The 20001-nt window shown below is 41.4% G+C and overlaps 1 protein-coding gene across 1 annotated transcript in view; it reads left to right on the top strand.

Annotated features, from left to right (window-relative positions):
• Nucleotides 1-2935: 2935 nt before the first annotated feature.
• LOC144932952 (unconventional myosin-Ic-like) overlaps nucleotides 2936-20001 on the top strand; it is a 74617-nt gene continuing 57551 nt past the window's right edge. Inside the window, exons 1-6 of the mRNA XM_078857351.1 lie at nucleotides 2936-2968; nucleotides 5241-5393; nucleotides 7385-7500; nucleotides 10852-11050; nucleotides 12153-12233; nucleotides 17357-17536. Of these exons, the coding sequence (XP_078713477.1) occupies nucleotides 2936-2968; nucleotides 5241-5393; nucleotides 7385-7500; nucleotides 10852-11050; nucleotides 12153-12233; nucleotides 17357-17536 (762 nt within the window). The remainder of the gene's footprint in view (nucleotides 2969-5240; nucleotides 5394-7384; nucleotides 7501-10851; nucleotides 11051-12152; nucleotides 12234-17356; nucleotides 17537-20001) is intronic.

The raw sequence follows: 20001 nt of genomic DNA on the forward strand, positions 1-20001 counted from the left end.
TTCGCAGGCCCAAATGTGCCAACAACATGTTTTTCCAAATTAAAATTACCCTAAAAGCTCTGCGAGTCAATCACCCACCAATGTTGATGAGTCGTGAATACAATCTAAATCGTTGTGCAATGGGCGGTAATGTTTTTTTTTGCAACAGATCCGCAGGCCACTTTGCCGTGGATTTGTGGTCCGCACACCACAGGTTTGGGAGCCACTACTACAGAGAGCCTCCCAAAATGTTCTAAGTGAGCATTGAGTAATTTTTTTAAAATATATATATTTCAGATAGTCGGTAAATATTGTCTGCATTATTAATCTCCTAAATATTTACGTTCATGATTGCCGATGATTGATTTAATATGTATTTGTTACGTTTGATCCAAATGCTGTAATATGTACATATTGTAATACATTATAGCGGTGGCTGTTGATTGTAATGAGTTAAGTTATCTGACAAAAAAAGGTTCAACATTTCAGTCTAATGCCAAATACAAATCAAAATGTCACAATAACATGAGTCCAGTTGACAACTTTAAGGTACAGTATTTTGGACATAATAGCCAAATAACCATGAGGACATATACACATCCTGCACATGACATTATTGTACTTTTATATACATTAACTGTATGTATATTTTGCATTACATTGATGGGAATACAATTGTGCCAAATGTTTGCCCATGTCGACCATAACAGAAATGTTCATTATTTAGTCATTAGATGTAACGAAAAACACATTTATTGATGGACTGCGTGTTATCTTGGTGTGGTCTGGGACTCTGGTTTTGCTGTCTTGCCCAAGCTTGTTAAATCAGACCTATATGAATAACGTATTTTTATTATGTATTTATATTTAGTGAGTTGCTTACGATTTTCTATATTTCGCGCTCCTATCGTCTTTTTGTGTTGTTTGTTGTTGTAACTTCTTGATCCGCCCATACTGGGCATCTGTGGATAAAGAGCTTCATAGCTCATCGGATTCCCCCTACAGTTTCTGATTGTGACATGTGTCAATAACGTCGCCTTAAAACGAGATATATATCACAGGCGACAGTTCAGCCAATAGCCCTTCTTCATAACACATTAACAGAAAGCCCAGAGAGATAGTGGACAAGAGATGGAGACTTGCACTTTACACTGTTGGGCCTGATAACAATGAAACATGCTTCCTGATTAACAGTTTTAAATTTACATATGCATAGTTGCCTATTCGTGAAGTTAGCCACTAAAAATAGATATTACGCGTACGGTCTCAATTTCCAGAATAATCAGAAAAACTCGAAATTCAGGCCTGATTACGACAGTTGAGACGATATCAAAATCGCCCCGTTGTAGATTGACCCCAACCCCGTTGGTGATGGAGCTGATGTGACGCCACCTCTACACTTTCCCCGCCACAAGTTTTCACGTGGCATCGGGCGATGTCACTTTTGTTAGCATGAAGGCATTCTTAAATTTGTGCATCACGGAAGCCGTCCAAAAAATCTAAGAGTCGATACAAATGTCCGAAATTTCCTTTCGACATCTGAAACCATGTTGTTGTTTTTATCCCCACTTCAAAACGCATTCCAAACGGAGATAATAAACAAGTGTGTGGGAGATCAAACACGACACAACCTGGGAGTTCATCGAGAGCTCACAGTAAACATAACGTAGGGCTAAACCTCAATACCGGTATTAAAATAACATTTGCGACAATTGTAAATTATCCATTGTATGCAGATAACCAACACCATGAGCAAAACCATGGTATCTGCAAACTGCAGCCACCAGCTGTTTACTGATGGCTATCTCTTCAACTCATGATGTGCCTACTACCCACCTTGCATGCACTTGTACTCAAGTTGCATAATCCCTTAAAACCATTGCTCTTTTTAACTACATCGTTCTTTTAATGTTTGTTTCTCCTGAACCATGTGAATGTTGAACAATATGGTATACATAATAATAGAGTAAATGCCTCCCTGTCTCTACCCAGCATTTCACTTATAGTTTGTAAACGGTTTTGTCATTTTCTTACACGCAGCTTCAACATAGAGAGCAACGTTTAAAGTTAAAGTGGCAAATGAATAACATTTGTACGGCGTTTCTCTTTTTTGTTGCATTTAAAAGACAATCTAAGAGATGCTCTCTTTATTCAATCGATGCGATCTGATGTGACGCGAAGCCATGACCTCGTTTGACCTGACGTGTGTGTGATGTGTGCATGCATTGCATCCACCCCTCAACATGGACTTGCATGAATCGCTGTGTGTGTGCGCGCAGTGTATGCCGACTTGTGCCCTTTGGCGGTGTACGTGTGTGTGAGTGGTTGGCACGTGAGTAAGTGGGGAGCGGCGTTGTAGTGGATAGCGCATTGCGCTACAAACATGGAGACCTTGCTTCAATTCCCTGCCATGGATCACATGAGTGATGAGTCATATTGGAACTAATCCTGAGCCCCCCCCCACCCCCCTAGGATGACTCAGGCTTAAATGAGTACCTAGTGCAGGGTGTAAATAAGTGATATTAAAAACTACTTTTTTTTAAACACGCTTTTATGAAATGTACGAGTAATGGAAGAACTCCACGACTCCAGGAAGTGGCCCCGAAGCTTGCCATAACGTAAGGGGCCGTGGCCAATTACAGCCAACGTCAGTTTACCGTGGACAATTAGGCCCAAGCCGAAATTTAACATATAAAAAATATTGTTTAAACATATTTTTTATTTTTTATGATAGAATATAGTATTGTCATCAGTATGACATAAGTATACCGAGTTTGCAGTCTATACCACATTGGGAAGTGGGGTAAAATTGAGTTACAAGATTTGAGGATACAACGACAACAACAACAACGTCAACAACAACAGACAGAGTAAGTTAAATGAAAGCGTGTAAATAAAACACTTGAACTGGCGACACAAAAATGGAGGGACGGCCTACTTCTGCATCATGTGCACTATGCCTGCTCCTACTCTGGCAGGTGGATCAGAGGTCAGAGCGCAGAGGTCATGGGTCTCAGCGCAGTCACCGATGACTGCGCACACAAAAAAAACCATCACGCTAAATTTGAATCTGTAATTAAAATTTGGCTACATTCTAGTAATGATGGGAAAGGGATTCCTGTATGGACGAGAGGTCATTTGAATGGATTTATTTCAGAAGTAGCCATAATGTGCACTTCCATGGGCCGTTTAGGTTTCCACTGCTCGGATGTGTTGTTATTTTCGTGACGCAACGTCGATAACACACGTGGGATGAAGCTGGGTAATAAGATCCGGTAGAATGTTTTAAGAGACGAGTTAGGAAAGTTCACGTATACGCATGGATTCTGTAAAAAAAACATCCAGATATAAATTCTGCCCTCGGAAGTATTTCTTCATCAATATGGAAGCTAATGGGGTGCTTGTCAGGGCAAAACACAGGTTGCATATTTGCAAATAGTAACTTTTGCTCTATATTCTTAGGTTTTTTCGGTAAAGTCACGTAGGTAAAAAATTTAAATTAATAAAAATACAATAAAAATAAAATAAAAATCACGACGTTTCGGAGGCAACACAAGCCTCCGTCTTCAGGTGGAACCGTCATAGCACGATAGCTGCCTCTCACTTGATACAGCTATCGTGCTGTGACAGTTCCACCTGCAGACGGAGGCTTGTGTTGCCTCCGAAACGTCGTGATTTTTACTTCATTTTTATTTTATTTTACTTTTATTAATTTTAATTAAATTTTTTTACCTACGTGACTTTACCGAAAAAAACCTAAGAATATGAATCCTTGCAGTCACGAAAGCTTCAAATCTAAAACTTTTGCTCTGGTTTGCGTGTCCAGGCGTTGGTAAATTCGGCAAGTTTTCAATGGAGACATTCTTCAATAGTAACTTCTAACGCCGAAGGCTCGTTCACATTGGACCATCTTTACGACCACAGCTCGATCGCCCGTCCCCCTCATTACGGACGGATAGAGCTAACGAATTAACGCTTTCAACCTTCATTGGAAAGCGGACAAACAAAAAGCCCTCAGCTCCGACTCTGACAATGCATGGGCTCAAAGGAGCTCTTTGTGTGTGTGTGTGTTTGCCAGACATGGTGCCGATCACCCACCCCTCTCGTATGCTGTGCCAGCCTTCATAGGCTTCGCCCCAAAGTCTGTTAAGGCTATCAGAATCTGAATATTTATTGATACTGGACGAATCCGATTAGCTATAAAGCTCTTTTTCACAGATGTCCAGTAGGAGCGGGTCAGAACATTACAACAAGAAACAATACAAAAACACGATAGGAGTGCAATGTTTTTGTTATTTAAAAAAAAATATATAGGCAAATAAAATTAAACTTATTTTTTTCATCTTACCAGGTAAATCCCACTCAGCTCTTAGCTTCTTTTTAGAAGCCACCTCTGTCACACATGTGGAAATGTATAGCGGCAAAAGTATCTAAATAACACTGTGTAGCAAACATTTGTTGTTGTTGCTGGGTAGTAAGTGGGTGTTAGTTCCTAATTGCTTATGCCTAAAAAGTACAGAAAACGGCTATTATTCCCCACAAACTTTGCTTCTGTGACCAGGACAGTGATATTTTGAAATGTATTTCTAGATTTGAAGCTTTTGTGACTGCAAGGATTCATATTCTTAGGTGTTTTCGGTAAAGTCACGTACGTAAAAAATTAAAATTAATAAAAGTAAAATAAAAATAAAATAAAAATCACGACGTTTCGGAGACAACACAAGCTTCCGTCTTCAGGTGGAACCGTCACAGCACGATTGCTGTATCAAGTACTCAAGTACTGTCACAGCACGATTGCTGTATCAAGTACTCAAGTACTGTCACAGCACGATTGCTGTATCAAGTACTCAAGTACTGTCACAGCACGATTGCTGTATCAAGTACTCAAGTAATTGATACTCAAGTACTTGATACAGCTATCGTGCTGTGACGGTTCCACCTGAAGACGGAAGCTCGTGTTGCCTCCGAATCGTCGTGATTTTTATTTTATTTTTATTTGACTTTTATTAATTTTAATTTTTTTACCTACGTGATTTTGAAATGTACCTATTTTCAATGAGAAAACGGGCGAATTTGTGTCTTTTCGTTCACAAAAAAGTCCGGGAAAAACACAACATATGAATAAAAATTAACATGTATTTATACTAAAGTAAATACAAAAATGCGTTATCAATCGTGGTGTTTGGCGTGGGAGGAGCGGATGGGGGTGGGGAACGATGGCTGGCATCTTTTGTCTTTGCACAACGCTTTGACGACCGCAGGTGGTGGAGGGGGGCGTGCGAATCGACCCGAGCAGCCGGCTCACAGCCCGGGACCACGTGGGCGTGCAGGACCTCATCCTGCTCGAGGAGTTTTCCAGCGAGGAGGCCTTCCTCCACAACATCAGCCTGCGCTTTGCCAGCGATCTCGTCTACGTACGGGCCGACCACTCTGCACCTCGCCATGCGGCTAAAAGCCACCGCAAACCGGAATTTCGGGCACGAGGAAAAATAATGTGGCCACGTTTTTTGTTTGTTTTTGTTGTTGTTGAGAACGTTACGCCTTCCATGACAACGTGGCACCTGTGCGTTGCGAGCAGCCATTTTTTAATACAGATGATGATATGATGCTCATGGCTTTGTGACATTAATATAAACCCTTTTGAGGCAATTATCCCTTTTTTGAGAGAATGTTAAAACAATGTAGCTTTTTTGAGACGAAGGTTACCTTCACAACATCAGATTCCATTTTGGGTATGCCCCTCTGCATATTGGTCTGGGGTAAAATATGTATAAGTCCTGGCAGTTAAATTTCGATGTAAAGCTTTCGTGACTGCAGGGATTCATCTTCTTGGTTCTCAAATCTCAAATTTCTCAAATCATTCTCAAATCATTCAGACGCTGTCTTCCCGACAGACCTGTTCTTCACTTGAGGACGGCTGCTTGCGTTGTGGCCGAAGCGTCGTGAGAATTATTGTATCATGTTTAATTTGTATTATTTTATTATTTCCCTTCTACGCGACTTTACCGAAAGAACCAAGAATATAATCCTGGCAGTCACCCTGTTTTTAGTAAAGGTGTAGCCCTGGAAGTGCTAGCTAACACCACTACTGGAGTAAGGGCCTCGACTACAGGAAGCTCTACAGAGATCCACTAGAAGTCTTTGGTCTCCTCTTGCATGCTGGCCAAATGTCTTGGAAGAGGTGGGAGTAGCAACATTTTACTCCATCACACACCACCCTATTTGCATTGCTGGGGAGGGGAGTTTAAAACTGTGGAAATGTGTTTCAACTGTGTTGAGATAAATCTATCAAATCTGCGACCATGGGAGTCCATTGTGATAACCATTATTCTCCATTACATTTTTTTTGCTATATTGGCAATTTTATACGATGGGCCAAAAATAAACATTACACCATCATCATGGCATTGCTATGTAACATAAAAATAGCAGGCTTTTATTTCAAAGGAATGTTTTTTTAGAGTAGAAGAAAAAAATTATGTAACTATGCTTTAAGAATGATGCAGACTACTAATGTCTACCCACATCTCAAAGAGTACCAAGACTCAGTCACCATCATGAGGAGACCATCACTCAACAGCATATAGACAGTGGCTGATGATGATGACCACGACGACGACAACATTGCTGACTTTCACGAGTGATTAGATCTTCATCAAGAAAACCCTAGAATAACCCTTTTATTTTGTGAGCAGCCACGAAATAGACCCAACTTCTACGCCACGTGGAGCTCATCAGCGCGACACTGCGTGTGGTTGGGCAAACAAGGGGGGCTCCCACGTGCCACTCACTCGAGAGGCCCAGAGGGCCAGCGACGAAACACCTGAGAGCCGGTCCCGTTCGCTCGGGTGGTGGCGAGCATCATGCGTAGGTCTGGGCAGCTTGCGGGCTATTGCGGTTAATGCCACGTGCAGATGAGTTGATGGGTGGGGTGGGGGCTGGCAGATCTCGTACTCCTCAGGCCCCGGCTTGACTCGCTTGACCGCAAAGCACACGCACGTGGAGGCGCAGCCCAGACACCTGCCACACGTGCGTAGAATGCACCACCAACCTTCCACGTAGCTGCGGGCTAATGCGATGATTAATTAAACGAACTAGAATGTATCAAAAACGTTATGTGTGTATATATATTAAAATAATAAAAGGTATTTGGGCAAGAGCATGTTCCAACCGATTAGGGTGCTGTGGAATTCCGTAACCTAATTTCGCCGAGAGAATATTTCGTTCGCGAGATGCAAATTGTCTGAACATTTTCTCGCACAGGTATTATTGTGCACGATTGTAAAAAAAAGACAATGTTAGAAATCCCGTGATTAATGTAACGTACGGTTTCGTGATGCTCTTAACTTTCATTGTCAGGGATTTCCATAAAAGTTGGCATGAATATATATTATTTCTCTTTCAGACATACATCGGTTCAGTGCTGATTTCTATAAATCCTTACAAGGACCTTGGACTGTATGGACCGGAATATATAAACCGATACCAAGGGGTTCATTTTTATGAACTTGCACCTCACATGTGAGTACAGTACTTTAATTGTGTTTGCTCAGACGAACAATGGTGATTCTATGACTTACAAGCCATCACGTAAATACTGCGTATCCGAGAGGATCAGTGAAGCAAATATAAAATGCACGTATGCAACGAAGCATCGATTCATTGTTCATTATCAATTATGCTCAAAATACATTAATTAAATTGTGGGCATGAGAATCAGTGTGGAAATTATTAAGGTAAACCGTGCAGCTATAGAGACCACAATAAAAAAAAAACATAATATAGCCCTGAATTACTTGCTTGAATTGTGGAAATTTATTGAATCACGAGGGGGTTGAATTGTGAAAGGCCTAATACAGAGAGCGTTTAAATCATGCGTTCAAACATTTCGCTTAGATGAAGAATATTAACTCCTGTCATAATTTCTCGTTATTTGTTTACTTATAAAATACAACTAATTAAATTCTGCATGAAAGAAATCCACACGTAGCAACAACGTTCTCAATAACTTTATAGTGTCGCTTTTTTGGAGTGTGTGCATATGCTATGAGACATCTCCTTTACCAGGGGCAAAATATAGTAGTAGGTTTTTACCCTTTCAACTGGTACAAAAACTCACACCTTTATACAAGGCATCATATTTGCAATAACCACAACACAAGCAGTCAAAATGCAAACAAAAGAAACAACTCTGATGATGGTAATGATATGCACTGTCCTTGAAGTTGATTGGTCCACACCCGAGACAGCTTTTCTTAGAGCCTAGTCTCCATTGGTGTTGGACCAGATGACGCCAAAAGGCGTACAACTCAAAGACAGCGCACTATCAGAGTATTGAGAGCTCGGGGTAAGCATTTACACTATGAGACATCTCCTTTATTAGTGGCAAAATATAGTAGTAGGTTTTTACCCTTTAAACTGGTACAAATTGACACCTTTATACAAGGCATCATGTTTGCAATAACCACAACACAAGCAGTCAAAATGCAAACAAAAAGAAACAACTCTGATGATGGTAATGATATGCACTGTCCTTGAAGTTGATAAATAAAAAAATATTTGCCCTTTACCGAGGAAAGCCTCACAGAGTCTCAAGACTATTTTTCAGGAGGGTTCTGCAATGGGATGTGGGGGCCACTACCATTAATTAAATAAATAAATCAAGAATCAGTTTCTGTCATGTCATCTCCTGCCCACCTTACAGCACGTTCATGCTATCTCGTTAGTTTCAAGTATAATATAGCTGCTATCATTCGATCATAAATCGGCATATGTGCAGGTGCTTGCAAGTTAGTAACATCGCAGAGCTGTGAGAGATGGCGACGCCTTGGGATAGGACTTTATCCAGCAGTGGATGATCACAGCTGCTGCTAATGATGGCGTTATCAATGTGCAAGCCATCGGTTTCTGAAAATTCTGAAGCTCATTCCGTGTAATTTAAACATCTGCGCAATTTGCTTCCGGCATAACAGCGCAGCGATGTAGCCGTGCTGGTCAGGGACATTGTGATGATTTTTTTTGTCATTATATGAAAAGAAAGTACAATGTCTTCAGGCCATGTCTTGGAGAGACAGTGTAATACAGTAGTTTCATTACGATGAAGTCTCACCGATCCGGTAAAGCTGCATGCTATGCAGCTTGACACCAAGCGGTTGAGTGTAGATCACGTTTCGAGTTTTCTATTATATTGGAGCATGTCAAGTTCAACTTTCATCATGGGTATCTACACTAGAAGAAGCTTCATTTGCCCATTAGTCAGAGCGCTTTCTTGGGTAATGTCCTTATTTTTTCTGTAGAGTCTTGAAAGGAATCTTGCTGACCAGATGTAACCAGAGACCTGTGTTTCTTGACCTTTTATCTCGGACCTTTTATTTAGGAGGTGTTTGTGGTTAGCTCACTGAGCTGTGAACCTGGCAACCCGTACTCGATTCCGGCTTACAGCCAAAAGCAGTAGCGAGTATCTGAACTAGTTCTAGACCTACCCTAGGTCGACTCAGCCTCGAATGACTACCTGGTGCAGTGTGTAAATATCAGTTTAGGAGCCGAGCGTGGTGTTGGACACCCACTCTCTCGTTTGTCTTCATATGTGCTGGCTAACAGCACTATTGGACATCAGTGAAAAATAGCTTTTATAGCTAATCTGATTCCTCCACTATAAATAAATACAGTATTCTGGTTCTGACTTACCCTGACAGTCAGTTAAAGGCTATACGTGAGCAATTTGTATTTTTCTACCCCGGCAAGAAAGTGACTAAATCGTGTCACACCAAGCTAATGTTACTGTGGTTTTTTTTGTTCGAAATTTCTTAACGCTCCTGCCATTTCTATCTTTTGTTTGAGTTGAGAGTTTGACACTTTCGGAAAATTAACAAAATCTGGATATTGTAAAAAAATAAAGTACAGGTAAAGATACGACCTTGCAATTACTTGCTCATACCACCTGCTGATAGAAGGCCCTCTACGATGAGAGAGCTCCTCCACTGGAGAGAGAACCTGTGTAATATTGAGAGTGTTTTCGAGTATCATATTCTCCTGCCACGGTTTGGCTTGCAGAAATTCCGTGACAGTCCAGCTCAGAGGTTGTTTGTCTATCCCTCAATTGAGACACCGTGCAATTTAAATAGTAATTCTAGATTTGAAGCTTTCGTGACTGCAAGGATTCATATTCTTGGGTTTTTTCGGTAAAGTCACGTAGGTAAATAGCAATCCAAAATGCCGAGGTCCAGGCATGGCAGTTGTATGCTTCTTTAATTCGCCCCCCCCCATCCGTTCACCTCTCTCCTCACAGCAGTAAAACATGGGTTCAACACAATTAGTCGGCCGTCTGGAACGCTCTTCCTTTTGATATTAGGAAGCCGCTGGAGCTATGCACTTTTAAATCTCGATTGAAAATTTACGTCTTCAAAACTGCTTTTTGTGTCTAGTTGGTTGTCCTTCCCACACACCTCCGATTAGCACCGTTGGCTACGCACAACATACGGTACAATCAAAGTCAAATGTAAGATCGTGTGCGGTAGTTAAAGTGTGAGTACTCCCACCTCTTCCAAGACATCTGGCCGGCATGGAAGAGTAGGCCAAACACACCTTCTAGAGGGACTCTATAGAGCTCCCTCTAATCGAGGCCCTTCCACCAGCACAGGCACAAGCAAGCAATTGCAGGGCTGCACCTGCACCATGACAAATACGATGGTAATCGATCGAGACATTCCGTTTAAACGTCGATAGTGTTCCCGCGTTTGAGGATAGGGCATTTGTGGTGAGTGCTATGTTCTGTGGTTTCCAGTGCTCGCAAACCCATCGGCATCATTTACAATGAAGGTCCCACGCAAAGTGAAATCACACCGTGCCCACCTGGTGTTCCTTCCTCGACAGATATGCACTGTCGGACCACGTGTACAGGGCCATGCGCTCTGAGTACCGGGACCAGTGCATTCTGATCACAGGAGAGAGTGGAGCTGGCAAGACCGAGGCATCGAAGAAGGTTCTGCATTTTCTGTCCAACGTTTGTGAGGCCAGCCCCAGTGTGGACAGCCTGCGTAACCGCCTCGTACACTCCAACCCCATCCTGGAGGTCACTACCACCCATTACACCCCCCCCCGCCAGCGCCATTGGATGTATTTGTATACTGCAATCATCAGCGTCACCGCCAGCACCAAACAATCACATTTCATCTTCTTGGTTCTTTCGGTAAAGTCACGTAGGAGGGAAATAATAAAATAATAAAAAAGAAAACATAATAAAATAAGTTATATTATTTTATTCTATTATATTATTTTATAATGTTTTATTTTTATTATTTTATTATTTCCCTCCTACGTGACTTTACCGAAAGAACCAAGAAGATGAATCCCTGCAGTCACGAAAGCTTTAAATCAAAATCACATTTCACGTTTACTGTACAACATCATGTATATTGTACGCACCTATACAGCCCTTTTTTTCCAATCCATTGCTGGATGGGGGGTGAGGGTTGTGGGGGTTATTTGACCATACTTCACCGTGCCGGTCAGTGCGGGTTGGTGAAGACTGGGGAGCATACATGTTGAAGCATAGTACAGCACAACAATGGATGTTGCTGCACTTCTCCCTGCTGACAACGTGGCCTTGCAGCAGCCTCTTTTATGCAAATTCTTAGGTTTTTTCGGTAAAGTCACGTAGGTAAAATGTTTTAATTAATTAAAGTAAAATTTAAATAAATTAAAAATCACGACGTTTCGGAGGCAACACAAGCTTCCGTCTTCAGGTGGAACCGTCACAGCACGATAGCTGTATCAAGTGAGAGAAATTCCAAGAAAACAGTCCTTGTATATATACTGGTTGAGGGTGGGAGGAGCCAAGGTAGGCCCTGAATATTATTTTTGTGAGGTTCGGTGCGGCTGAAGCACGCTTTTATGCATGGCGGTGTCCCATCCGGGCATTATCCAGCTTCTGGGATCTTAAGAGATTGAGTGACTTCTGGGGAATTTGGTTACGGACATTTCAACATTATAGCCACCTTCGTACCATCTGAATCAGCCCCATGATGAGAATAGGCTTAACCCTATCACCAGACATCAGCTTGTTTTTGTCATTGTCATGAACTCTCTACAATAGTAAAAGCACGCAAACCTCTCGTGTGATTTACAAATAAGCGAATGCTACCAATAACCTCCAGTGCTCTCTTTTTTAACAGGCCTTTGGGAATGCACTGACATTGTGCAATGACAATTCCAGTCGTTTTGGAAAGTACATGCACATCCAGTTTGACTTTACGGTAAGGTGTCCGTTGGTGTTTGTCTCCTTCTGCCACAGCATTTTGTAAACGTACCATGGGGTGGTGAGCCCGTGACTCGCCAGCCACATGGAGCTCCCGAGCAGTTCAGATGCGGTTCAAGAGAGACACAGCTCATTTACCCATATTCCATGTACAGGGGCTCCTCTACTTACGAACGAGTTAGGTTCTGGAGGTCTGTTCGTAAGTCGATTTGTTCGTTAGTCCAACTTTACTCATGTCGATTCCAAGCACACTAAACACGGGGAATGGCTTTAAAAGTTTTATAATCTCTTATAGATGTAGATGCCACTGGTTTTTCATGTTCGGCAGATTTAGATGCCACCACCGCCATTTATTGCGCGGTGGTTTAACTTATGACTCTCGGTCCGAACAGGCAACTGGACATATGGACAGATTTGTTCGTAGCTCTGAAAGTTAATGAGTCAAATGTTCGTAAGTAGAGGAGTCCCTATAACTTCATTTCTAGCAGGAAAAAAAATCTGCAAAAACGGGAGCGGCCCAGGGCACTTACCCCTGACAGTGGAGCCAGACATTAGTTCTCCCAGGGGCACTCCCGCTGATATCTCAATTAAAAACTGCATAGCCAACCGGCGCCAGCGAAGCCGATCATAGGGTCAGAAACTTGAGCCATGCCTCTACTATACATTGTGAAAAAAATGCCCTCAAAATAAGTCAAAAAAATTCATGCATTTTGTGTTCTTTAAAAATGTTTTCTTATTTCTAAGCATATATATTTTTCAAATTTCATAAATGCATTTATTTATTTGCTGTACCTGAACTTCAGAAAATAAGGAATGTCGATTGCAATGGTTTGGGAAAATATCGGGAATGGATGTTGGAAGGATACCACAGCATGGCGATGCTTACCAGAGTAGACCGAACAAGCAGTAGGGACGGAGCAAGAAAGCGCCGGTTAGACAAAATGAATAAGGACGTGGAGTAGAAAGGTTCAGACATTAACGATGCATTAGAATTAGTACAGAACGTACACCATTGGAGGGACTTTATTCAGTTCCACCATCGTGGAAGCTGACGCAAGGGATGGGAATAATATTTGTTTATCTGTGTGTGACTAATCCAACAAGACTTTGTGTGTGTTTTATAGTAAAATGTTGCCTTGTTTGGATTCAGAGGGAAAGCAAAAACGATAATTTGTGCAAAGCCGTCTCTAAATACAGAATGACAGGAAGGCAAACACAAATGAGAACTAATGCAGTTTTTATTGTGCAAGATAATGTCTTCTGCACTTACATAGTGCCCCTTGCATTTTTATTTCATGTAAAAGGCCATCAAATGCACAAGGTTTTGCAGCAATAAAGATACAACTTTGATTATGAGCATGTGAACCTTTAAAAGTATATAAACCTGTCCACCTAAGTACAGAATACTGGAATGGAATCAGAAAACAAAACTGCGTTGCGCAATTATTTTGAGGAAATGTGTTTATTTGCTTCAAAGGACAACCTTTATTCTTTACAGTAAAGATATTACAACATCCCACTCTTTAATTATATTATCCGATCACGATATTGCTCACCATTGTATTATTATTAATGCATATCGTTTTCTCTTCTCAAATTTATAATTGAAAAGCCACAAATGAGTTTTTTTTCCTGATCATGTATGTTTGTTTAAAAAAAGGTTGCTGTATCTTCAGCGACAGCTTCTTTTTTTCATGCCCGATTGAGATGATCAATTCATAATGAAAAAATATTACAATACTTCTAAAGTTTAATACTGTACATTCTTAATTGGGTGCCACTGAAACTTCAAGTTTGTTATCTTCAAGGCCACGCCTCCTGGTTTTTTTTATTTGCCTATTAAAAAAAGTTTTTTTTTATTTTACCAGTTAAAACCCACTGAGATATATAGCTCTTTTTTCAGAAGCGACCTGGCCACAAATGGTAGCTGAACGAAGTGGCTTATGACGTGGAAATGTATAGCAGACAAATATACGAAACCCATGTCGATTCTAAACGTGGAGGGGAAACCCAGAGAACCCGGAGAAAAATCCACGCGACCACAAGGAGAAAATGAAAACTCCACATATACAGCAGGTGTCAGGGTCGGGATCAAACCCACGACCTCCTGTGCACCGTGCGAGATAGTTAACATATCACCATGGCGAGTTTAAAGACAATCCCTCAATATTCACTAGTTGCTCAACGGAGTTAATGCATTACTGTCAATTACAGTCAATACATAGAGCCATGGTAGAGACGTAGACGCAGAGAAGAAGAGGAGGGTATTCTGAGCAACCTGTAAATATGAAAAGATTACAATGACATTCTCGTCCGTTGACTTTGAAATGAACAAGTTGATAGCAGACACTTACACCACAGTGCGTAGAGCAATAGAGCGTGACATAGGTTAATCCGCTATCATTAGACCTATCAATCAAATTCGCAAAAGTCTTCCTCTGCTCTTTGCGGTGTCATGCCAAAAGGCGTCATCTGGTCCAACCCATGTGAGACTAGGCTCTAAGGAAAGCTGTCTCGGGTGTGGACCAATCAACTTCAAGGACAGTGCATATATTATCAGAGTTATGTTTTTTGTTTGTATTATGGCTGTAGGTATTGTGGTCTATGCAAACATGACTCCTTGTAAAAAAAGGTGTCAGTTTTGTAGCCAGATAGAAAGGTAAAAAAAACAATTATCATATTTTTTACTGGCAAATGAGGTTCCAATGGTGTAGAGGTGACTCTTTTTAAGCAGATGAACGTGTCCACAAAGTTCAGCCAACTCTCACGACCATTTGAACATTAGCATTGTGCACTTTTGAAAAACTTAATTCTTACTTTGTTTACATTTGTAAAGGACACTTTAGTTATTGTTTGATTATTATATGGCCATAATCATGTACTGCCTTGCGTTGCTGGATGAAGGCTGTGTTGTTATTCATGCGTGTGGCCACAAATCGCCGTTTTGGTCAATGCAGTTTGGTGAATGGGGTATGACCAAGACGGGGTCAGATTTCATTCCGCCCTAATGTTACTTGCTGCTGGAATTTTATCTCATATTGACCTGCATTGACCAATGTGGTGAAGTATGGTCAAACGACCCCATTCAGTGACACTGCATAGGGAGGTGATGCAACAGTGCAAAACCAACTCACCACTGCTGCCCGACTATATGGATGACATCTGATTGCATATTGGGTGGCCTTTAGAATATTGTAGTAATGTAAATGTACTCCCCAAAATCTATTTTAATTGCGATAAATGTCTTACTATTATTATTTGGTTTTTATTCTCGCAATTTGATGCGTTAAATATAGCAAACATTGTCGAGGTGAATTGCAGTAAATTTACATCGTCTTTCACGACGATCTTTTAGCGAAACGTGAAGGTGAGTTTCAGAGGCGCTGCTGAGCCCGCTGTGTACGAGCTGGGCTGGCGATTATGCTGGCCCACTCCAGCTGCGCTGTTTGATGTGACTCACCCAGGCAATTACCCAGGCTGACGAGGGCTATTGGCACTCACAAAGGATTACCCCGGCTTCCAGAAACAATTTATGATTTGATCCTTCCCTATGGCAGAAGCAGCCTGAGAACTTGGCACAGATGGTTTTAAAGTAATTCCTTGACAACCCCCCCCCCCCCTCCGATAATTGTTTTAACAAAAGCATGTTTTGTTCACGCGGTTAAGTTTAAGATTTTGAATTTCACGTCGCATTGAATGCACGTCCTGTGCACGGAAAAATGGGTCGACATTTTTGTTTTACAAAACAGGTCATTGTAAGGTTTGAATTTCGTTTTTCAAAAGTGCACAATGCTAATGTTCAAATGGCCGTGAGAGTTTGCTGAACTTTGTGGACACGTGCATCTGCTGTCACAAAGCGAAAAAAAATCTTAAAACGAGTCACCTCTGTTAAGTGACACCGCTAAGAGCAGAGGAGGACTTTGCGAATTTACTTGTTGATTGATAGGCCTAATGATAGCGGATTAACCTATGTCAGGCTCTATTGCTCTACGCACTGTGGTATAAGTGTCTGCTATCAACCGACGAAGGAAAGATGTTGGCAACTGTAATCGCAATGGAAGCCTCCAATTGTAGTATCCAACATACCTCAAGATTTGTACAGGTAACACATTTATTAAAATATCGGTCCTAGCGATAAGTTGGCAATTGCACAAACCTGCGGTAGAAGTTGGCAAATCCATCAAGAGACATTAATGAAAAGCATTCTTGGACTGAAGAATGCAACATGTTGGATGCCTACACCATTCGTGCTCTTGTGCAGTAATTCAAGAATATGACAAGATTATGCCTCGTAAAAAATCATGCTACATTACTCCAAATTAATTTTTTGCACTTGCACTTCGGGTCAGCTTGGGCATGATACGTGATTTCTTTTACAGAAAGCCATCGCTGTTTAAACATTTAATGCAGGATTTGTGTTGCACACTATGGTGAATTAAAGAGTTTTATTCCTACACAAAATCCATATACAGTACGGTAACACAACACTATCTCAGAAAGTGTTTTTTAAATTATATATTTTCAGAAATGTGTTAGTTGTCAACGTCCTGCTAACGTTGTGCTTATATTATATTTTATAATTGCGCGAGTTATTTACTTACTTCTTTTAGCTCTGTGCAGCGTCTTGCGACCTCTGGGTTCAGCACGCTTTATAAGTTTTCATTATTATGATTCGCTTGATTCCCCTACACTTGTAGTCGAGCTAGTGAGATGATGCTTCCCGTTTTTTTACGTTTGTCAAATTTGAATCAAGATGAAGATAACATTCTCACGACGTTATCGATGTTTCCAAAATTAAAGCCACCAATGAGATACTTATTGGTATGCCTGGTGGGAAATGCTACGTCTGTAACGAATTGGCATGTTCTGTTTACGTGACAACCCTTACTAATTGACTGTGTCGGGTATGGTGGCGGGTTTAACTACACATTTATATCAACGTAATCTAACCGCCCCAAAGAACCTGTATTACGTATGTCTGTCTTGTTTGCCTCTCACGTCTCAGACGTTTTTCCAACCAAGCAGACGGTGCGATGGGAATTTTAGCTGCGGCAACATCTCCCCCGGGGCTCGGCTCGAGCAGCTCTTAATTGTCCTGTGTTCACGTGGTCACTGGTCCAGGGCACGCCCGTAGGAGGACACATCCTGAACTTCCTACTGGAGAAGTCACGGGTGGTGCTTCAGCACGGCGGGGAGAGAAACTTCCACATCTTCTACCAGTTGCTCGCTGGCGGACGAGAGAGCTTGCTCGACCGTCTGGGACTAGCGCGGGATCCAGCACGTTACCGATATTTGGTGAGCGTGCGGTGCATGGATGAGTGGATGGTACTCGCGCCGCGGTGGTGAGATGTTCGCTGCCTCGCCTGGTATGAAGGAGGTTGTGGGTTCGATCCCGACCCTGACGCCTGCTGTGTATTTATAGTTTGCGTGTCTCTCTGTCTCTTCCCGCGGTCGCGTGGATTTTTCTCTGGGTCCTTCGTTTTTTTGCTCCACATTTAGAATCGACATGGGTTTAGAGTATTTGGCTGCTATAAATGTCCACGTCATAAGCCACTTCGTTGAGCTATCATTTGTGGCCAGGTCGCTTCTGAAAACGAGCTCGATAGCTCAGTAGGTCTTACCTGGTAAACATTCAATTAATTTAATTTAGTTAAATCAAACACACATTTTGTTGTGATATTTCCACTGCCCAGTGGTGCACAAGCAACAATAACTCAACACATTGCATTTCGATTTAAAGCTTTCGTGACTGCAGGGATGCATCTTCTTGGTTCTTTCGGTAAAGTCACGTAGAAGGGTAATAATCAAATAATAAAAATAAAATACAATTCTCACGACGTTTCGGCCACAACGCAAGCAACCGTCCTCAGGTGAAGAACAGGTCTGTCGGAAAGACAGCGTCATTCATATTTTTATTATTTTATTATTTCCCTTCTACGTGACTTTACCGAAAGAACCAAGAATATGAACTAAACACATTGGTCAATTAACACTTGCTTATAATGAGGAATATATATATATAGCACAGCTGATGTTTTGGGCAGTGACTGAGAGATGCTATGAAGAAAGGCCATTGTCTAAAATTTGCCTATGAAATATAGTCTCTATATTTCTTTAAGAGCGGTGTTAATGATGTATTGAGTATATGTAAATTACATACTTGTTCATTAAACATTTGATTACAGGAATGGTGTTACATTGTTTAAGACAACTGTTGTAAATATATTTTCGCCATTGGCAATGATGTCCAATTGAATAAAATGTGTTTAAAGTTATAGGCAACTGGTAAAGGTGCAGCCCATAAATTACTTGCTCATGCCGCTACTTGGAGCACATGCCCTGTATACGTTGTCTGAAAGTGCATATCTGCCAAGGAAGGAGCACCAGTAGACTCGGTATGATTTTATTTCGCCTTGGACCTTCATTACCAATGATGCACATGGGAGTTTGCCAGCACTGGAAACCACAGAACATAGCACTCGCCACGAATGCACTATCCTCAAACGCAGGAACTGTATTGCAATTGAAACGGAATGTGTCGATCGATTTCCGTTTTATTTAGAAGGGTAAAGGGGCAACCCTTCAACTGCTTGCTAATGTCACTGCTGGTGGAGGGGCCTCCAGCAAATGGACCTCTATTGAGCTGTTTTACAGAGTTTTAGGCCTACTCTTTTCACTGGCCAGCCATCTTGGATTAGGTGGGAGTAACCCACACTTAATCAGTGTATCTAATTAAATGCTGTAAAGCGACATTTACAGTAAACGTGTTTACTGTGCATTGTAATAACCCAAATTAAAATACAATCTGTTTGATACTGTTAAACATTATTTTTTATTTCGAATTCACTTTTATAATATTGTTCTTTACATTGATTTAAAAAAAACCCATAATTCTTATCTTGACAGTCGCTCACACTGTTGAGGGAGATGATTCCATCAAAATGCTTGTGCTTGGCATAATGCATGCCAAGAAATGTCCCGTAACATTGTCTTGTCCAAACAAGCTTGCTAAATACCTCTCAACATTAAAGAACGTTGCGGGTAAGGCCGAGCAGTTAAATTCAAATTATGTAAACACCCATACATTATATTTGTCTGTAATCTCAAGAAATATTTGTTTTCCTTTAGCATTTGCACATTTTTGGACAACTAATATATTTTTCGATTCCCCACACTTTGTATTTATTGTAACACGAGAGCTTATGTCACATCTACATTTTAAACAGTGCCCTACGCTTAAGCAATTTTTATTTACAAGCAGAGGTGGTGTCCAGACGGCTCAGATTTCAGAGTGCTGAGCTGGCACAGCGGAGATCATCCTTCCTAGGATTCGAATCGGGGTTTCAGCCGCCCGTGATAAAACTAGATTCTCAGGTGTAGCGAGTTGATGATCTCAACCTGGTTTACCAATGCCGACATACAAAAAAGATAAAAATCCCTTTAAATTGTGTTAAGCATTTTTTTTAAACAAGTGTCATCATCATTACTTGCATTTGGCAGGGTGTGAACGTTCTGCCTCGCTACTGTGTGGAGCAGAGGCCATATGAACAATTTTCAGACGTCGTAGGGGAGAAGGCAGTGCGGGATTGGAGTTGGGAAGGGAAGCGGTCTTGCAGATACATTAGTCATCAAGTGTAGTGGAAATAGCGCGAAGCTCTGGTACTAATCCTGGGCTGTGACGGTACCACAGTCTTCACGACCTACAGTCCTTGACCTCCCAAGGTCCACCACTTTACGATTCAAAGCATATGCAGTCGCCTCGTGTT

This window comes from Lampetra fluviatilis, chromosome 6 (genome assembly GCF_964198595.1).
Source record: "Lampetra fluviatilis chromosome 6, kcLamFluv1.1, whole genome shotgun sequence".
NCBI classification, from domain to species: domain Eukaryota; kingdom Metazoa; phylum Chordata; class Hyperoartia; order Petromyzontiformes; family Petromyzontidae; genus Lampetra; species Lampetra fluviatilis.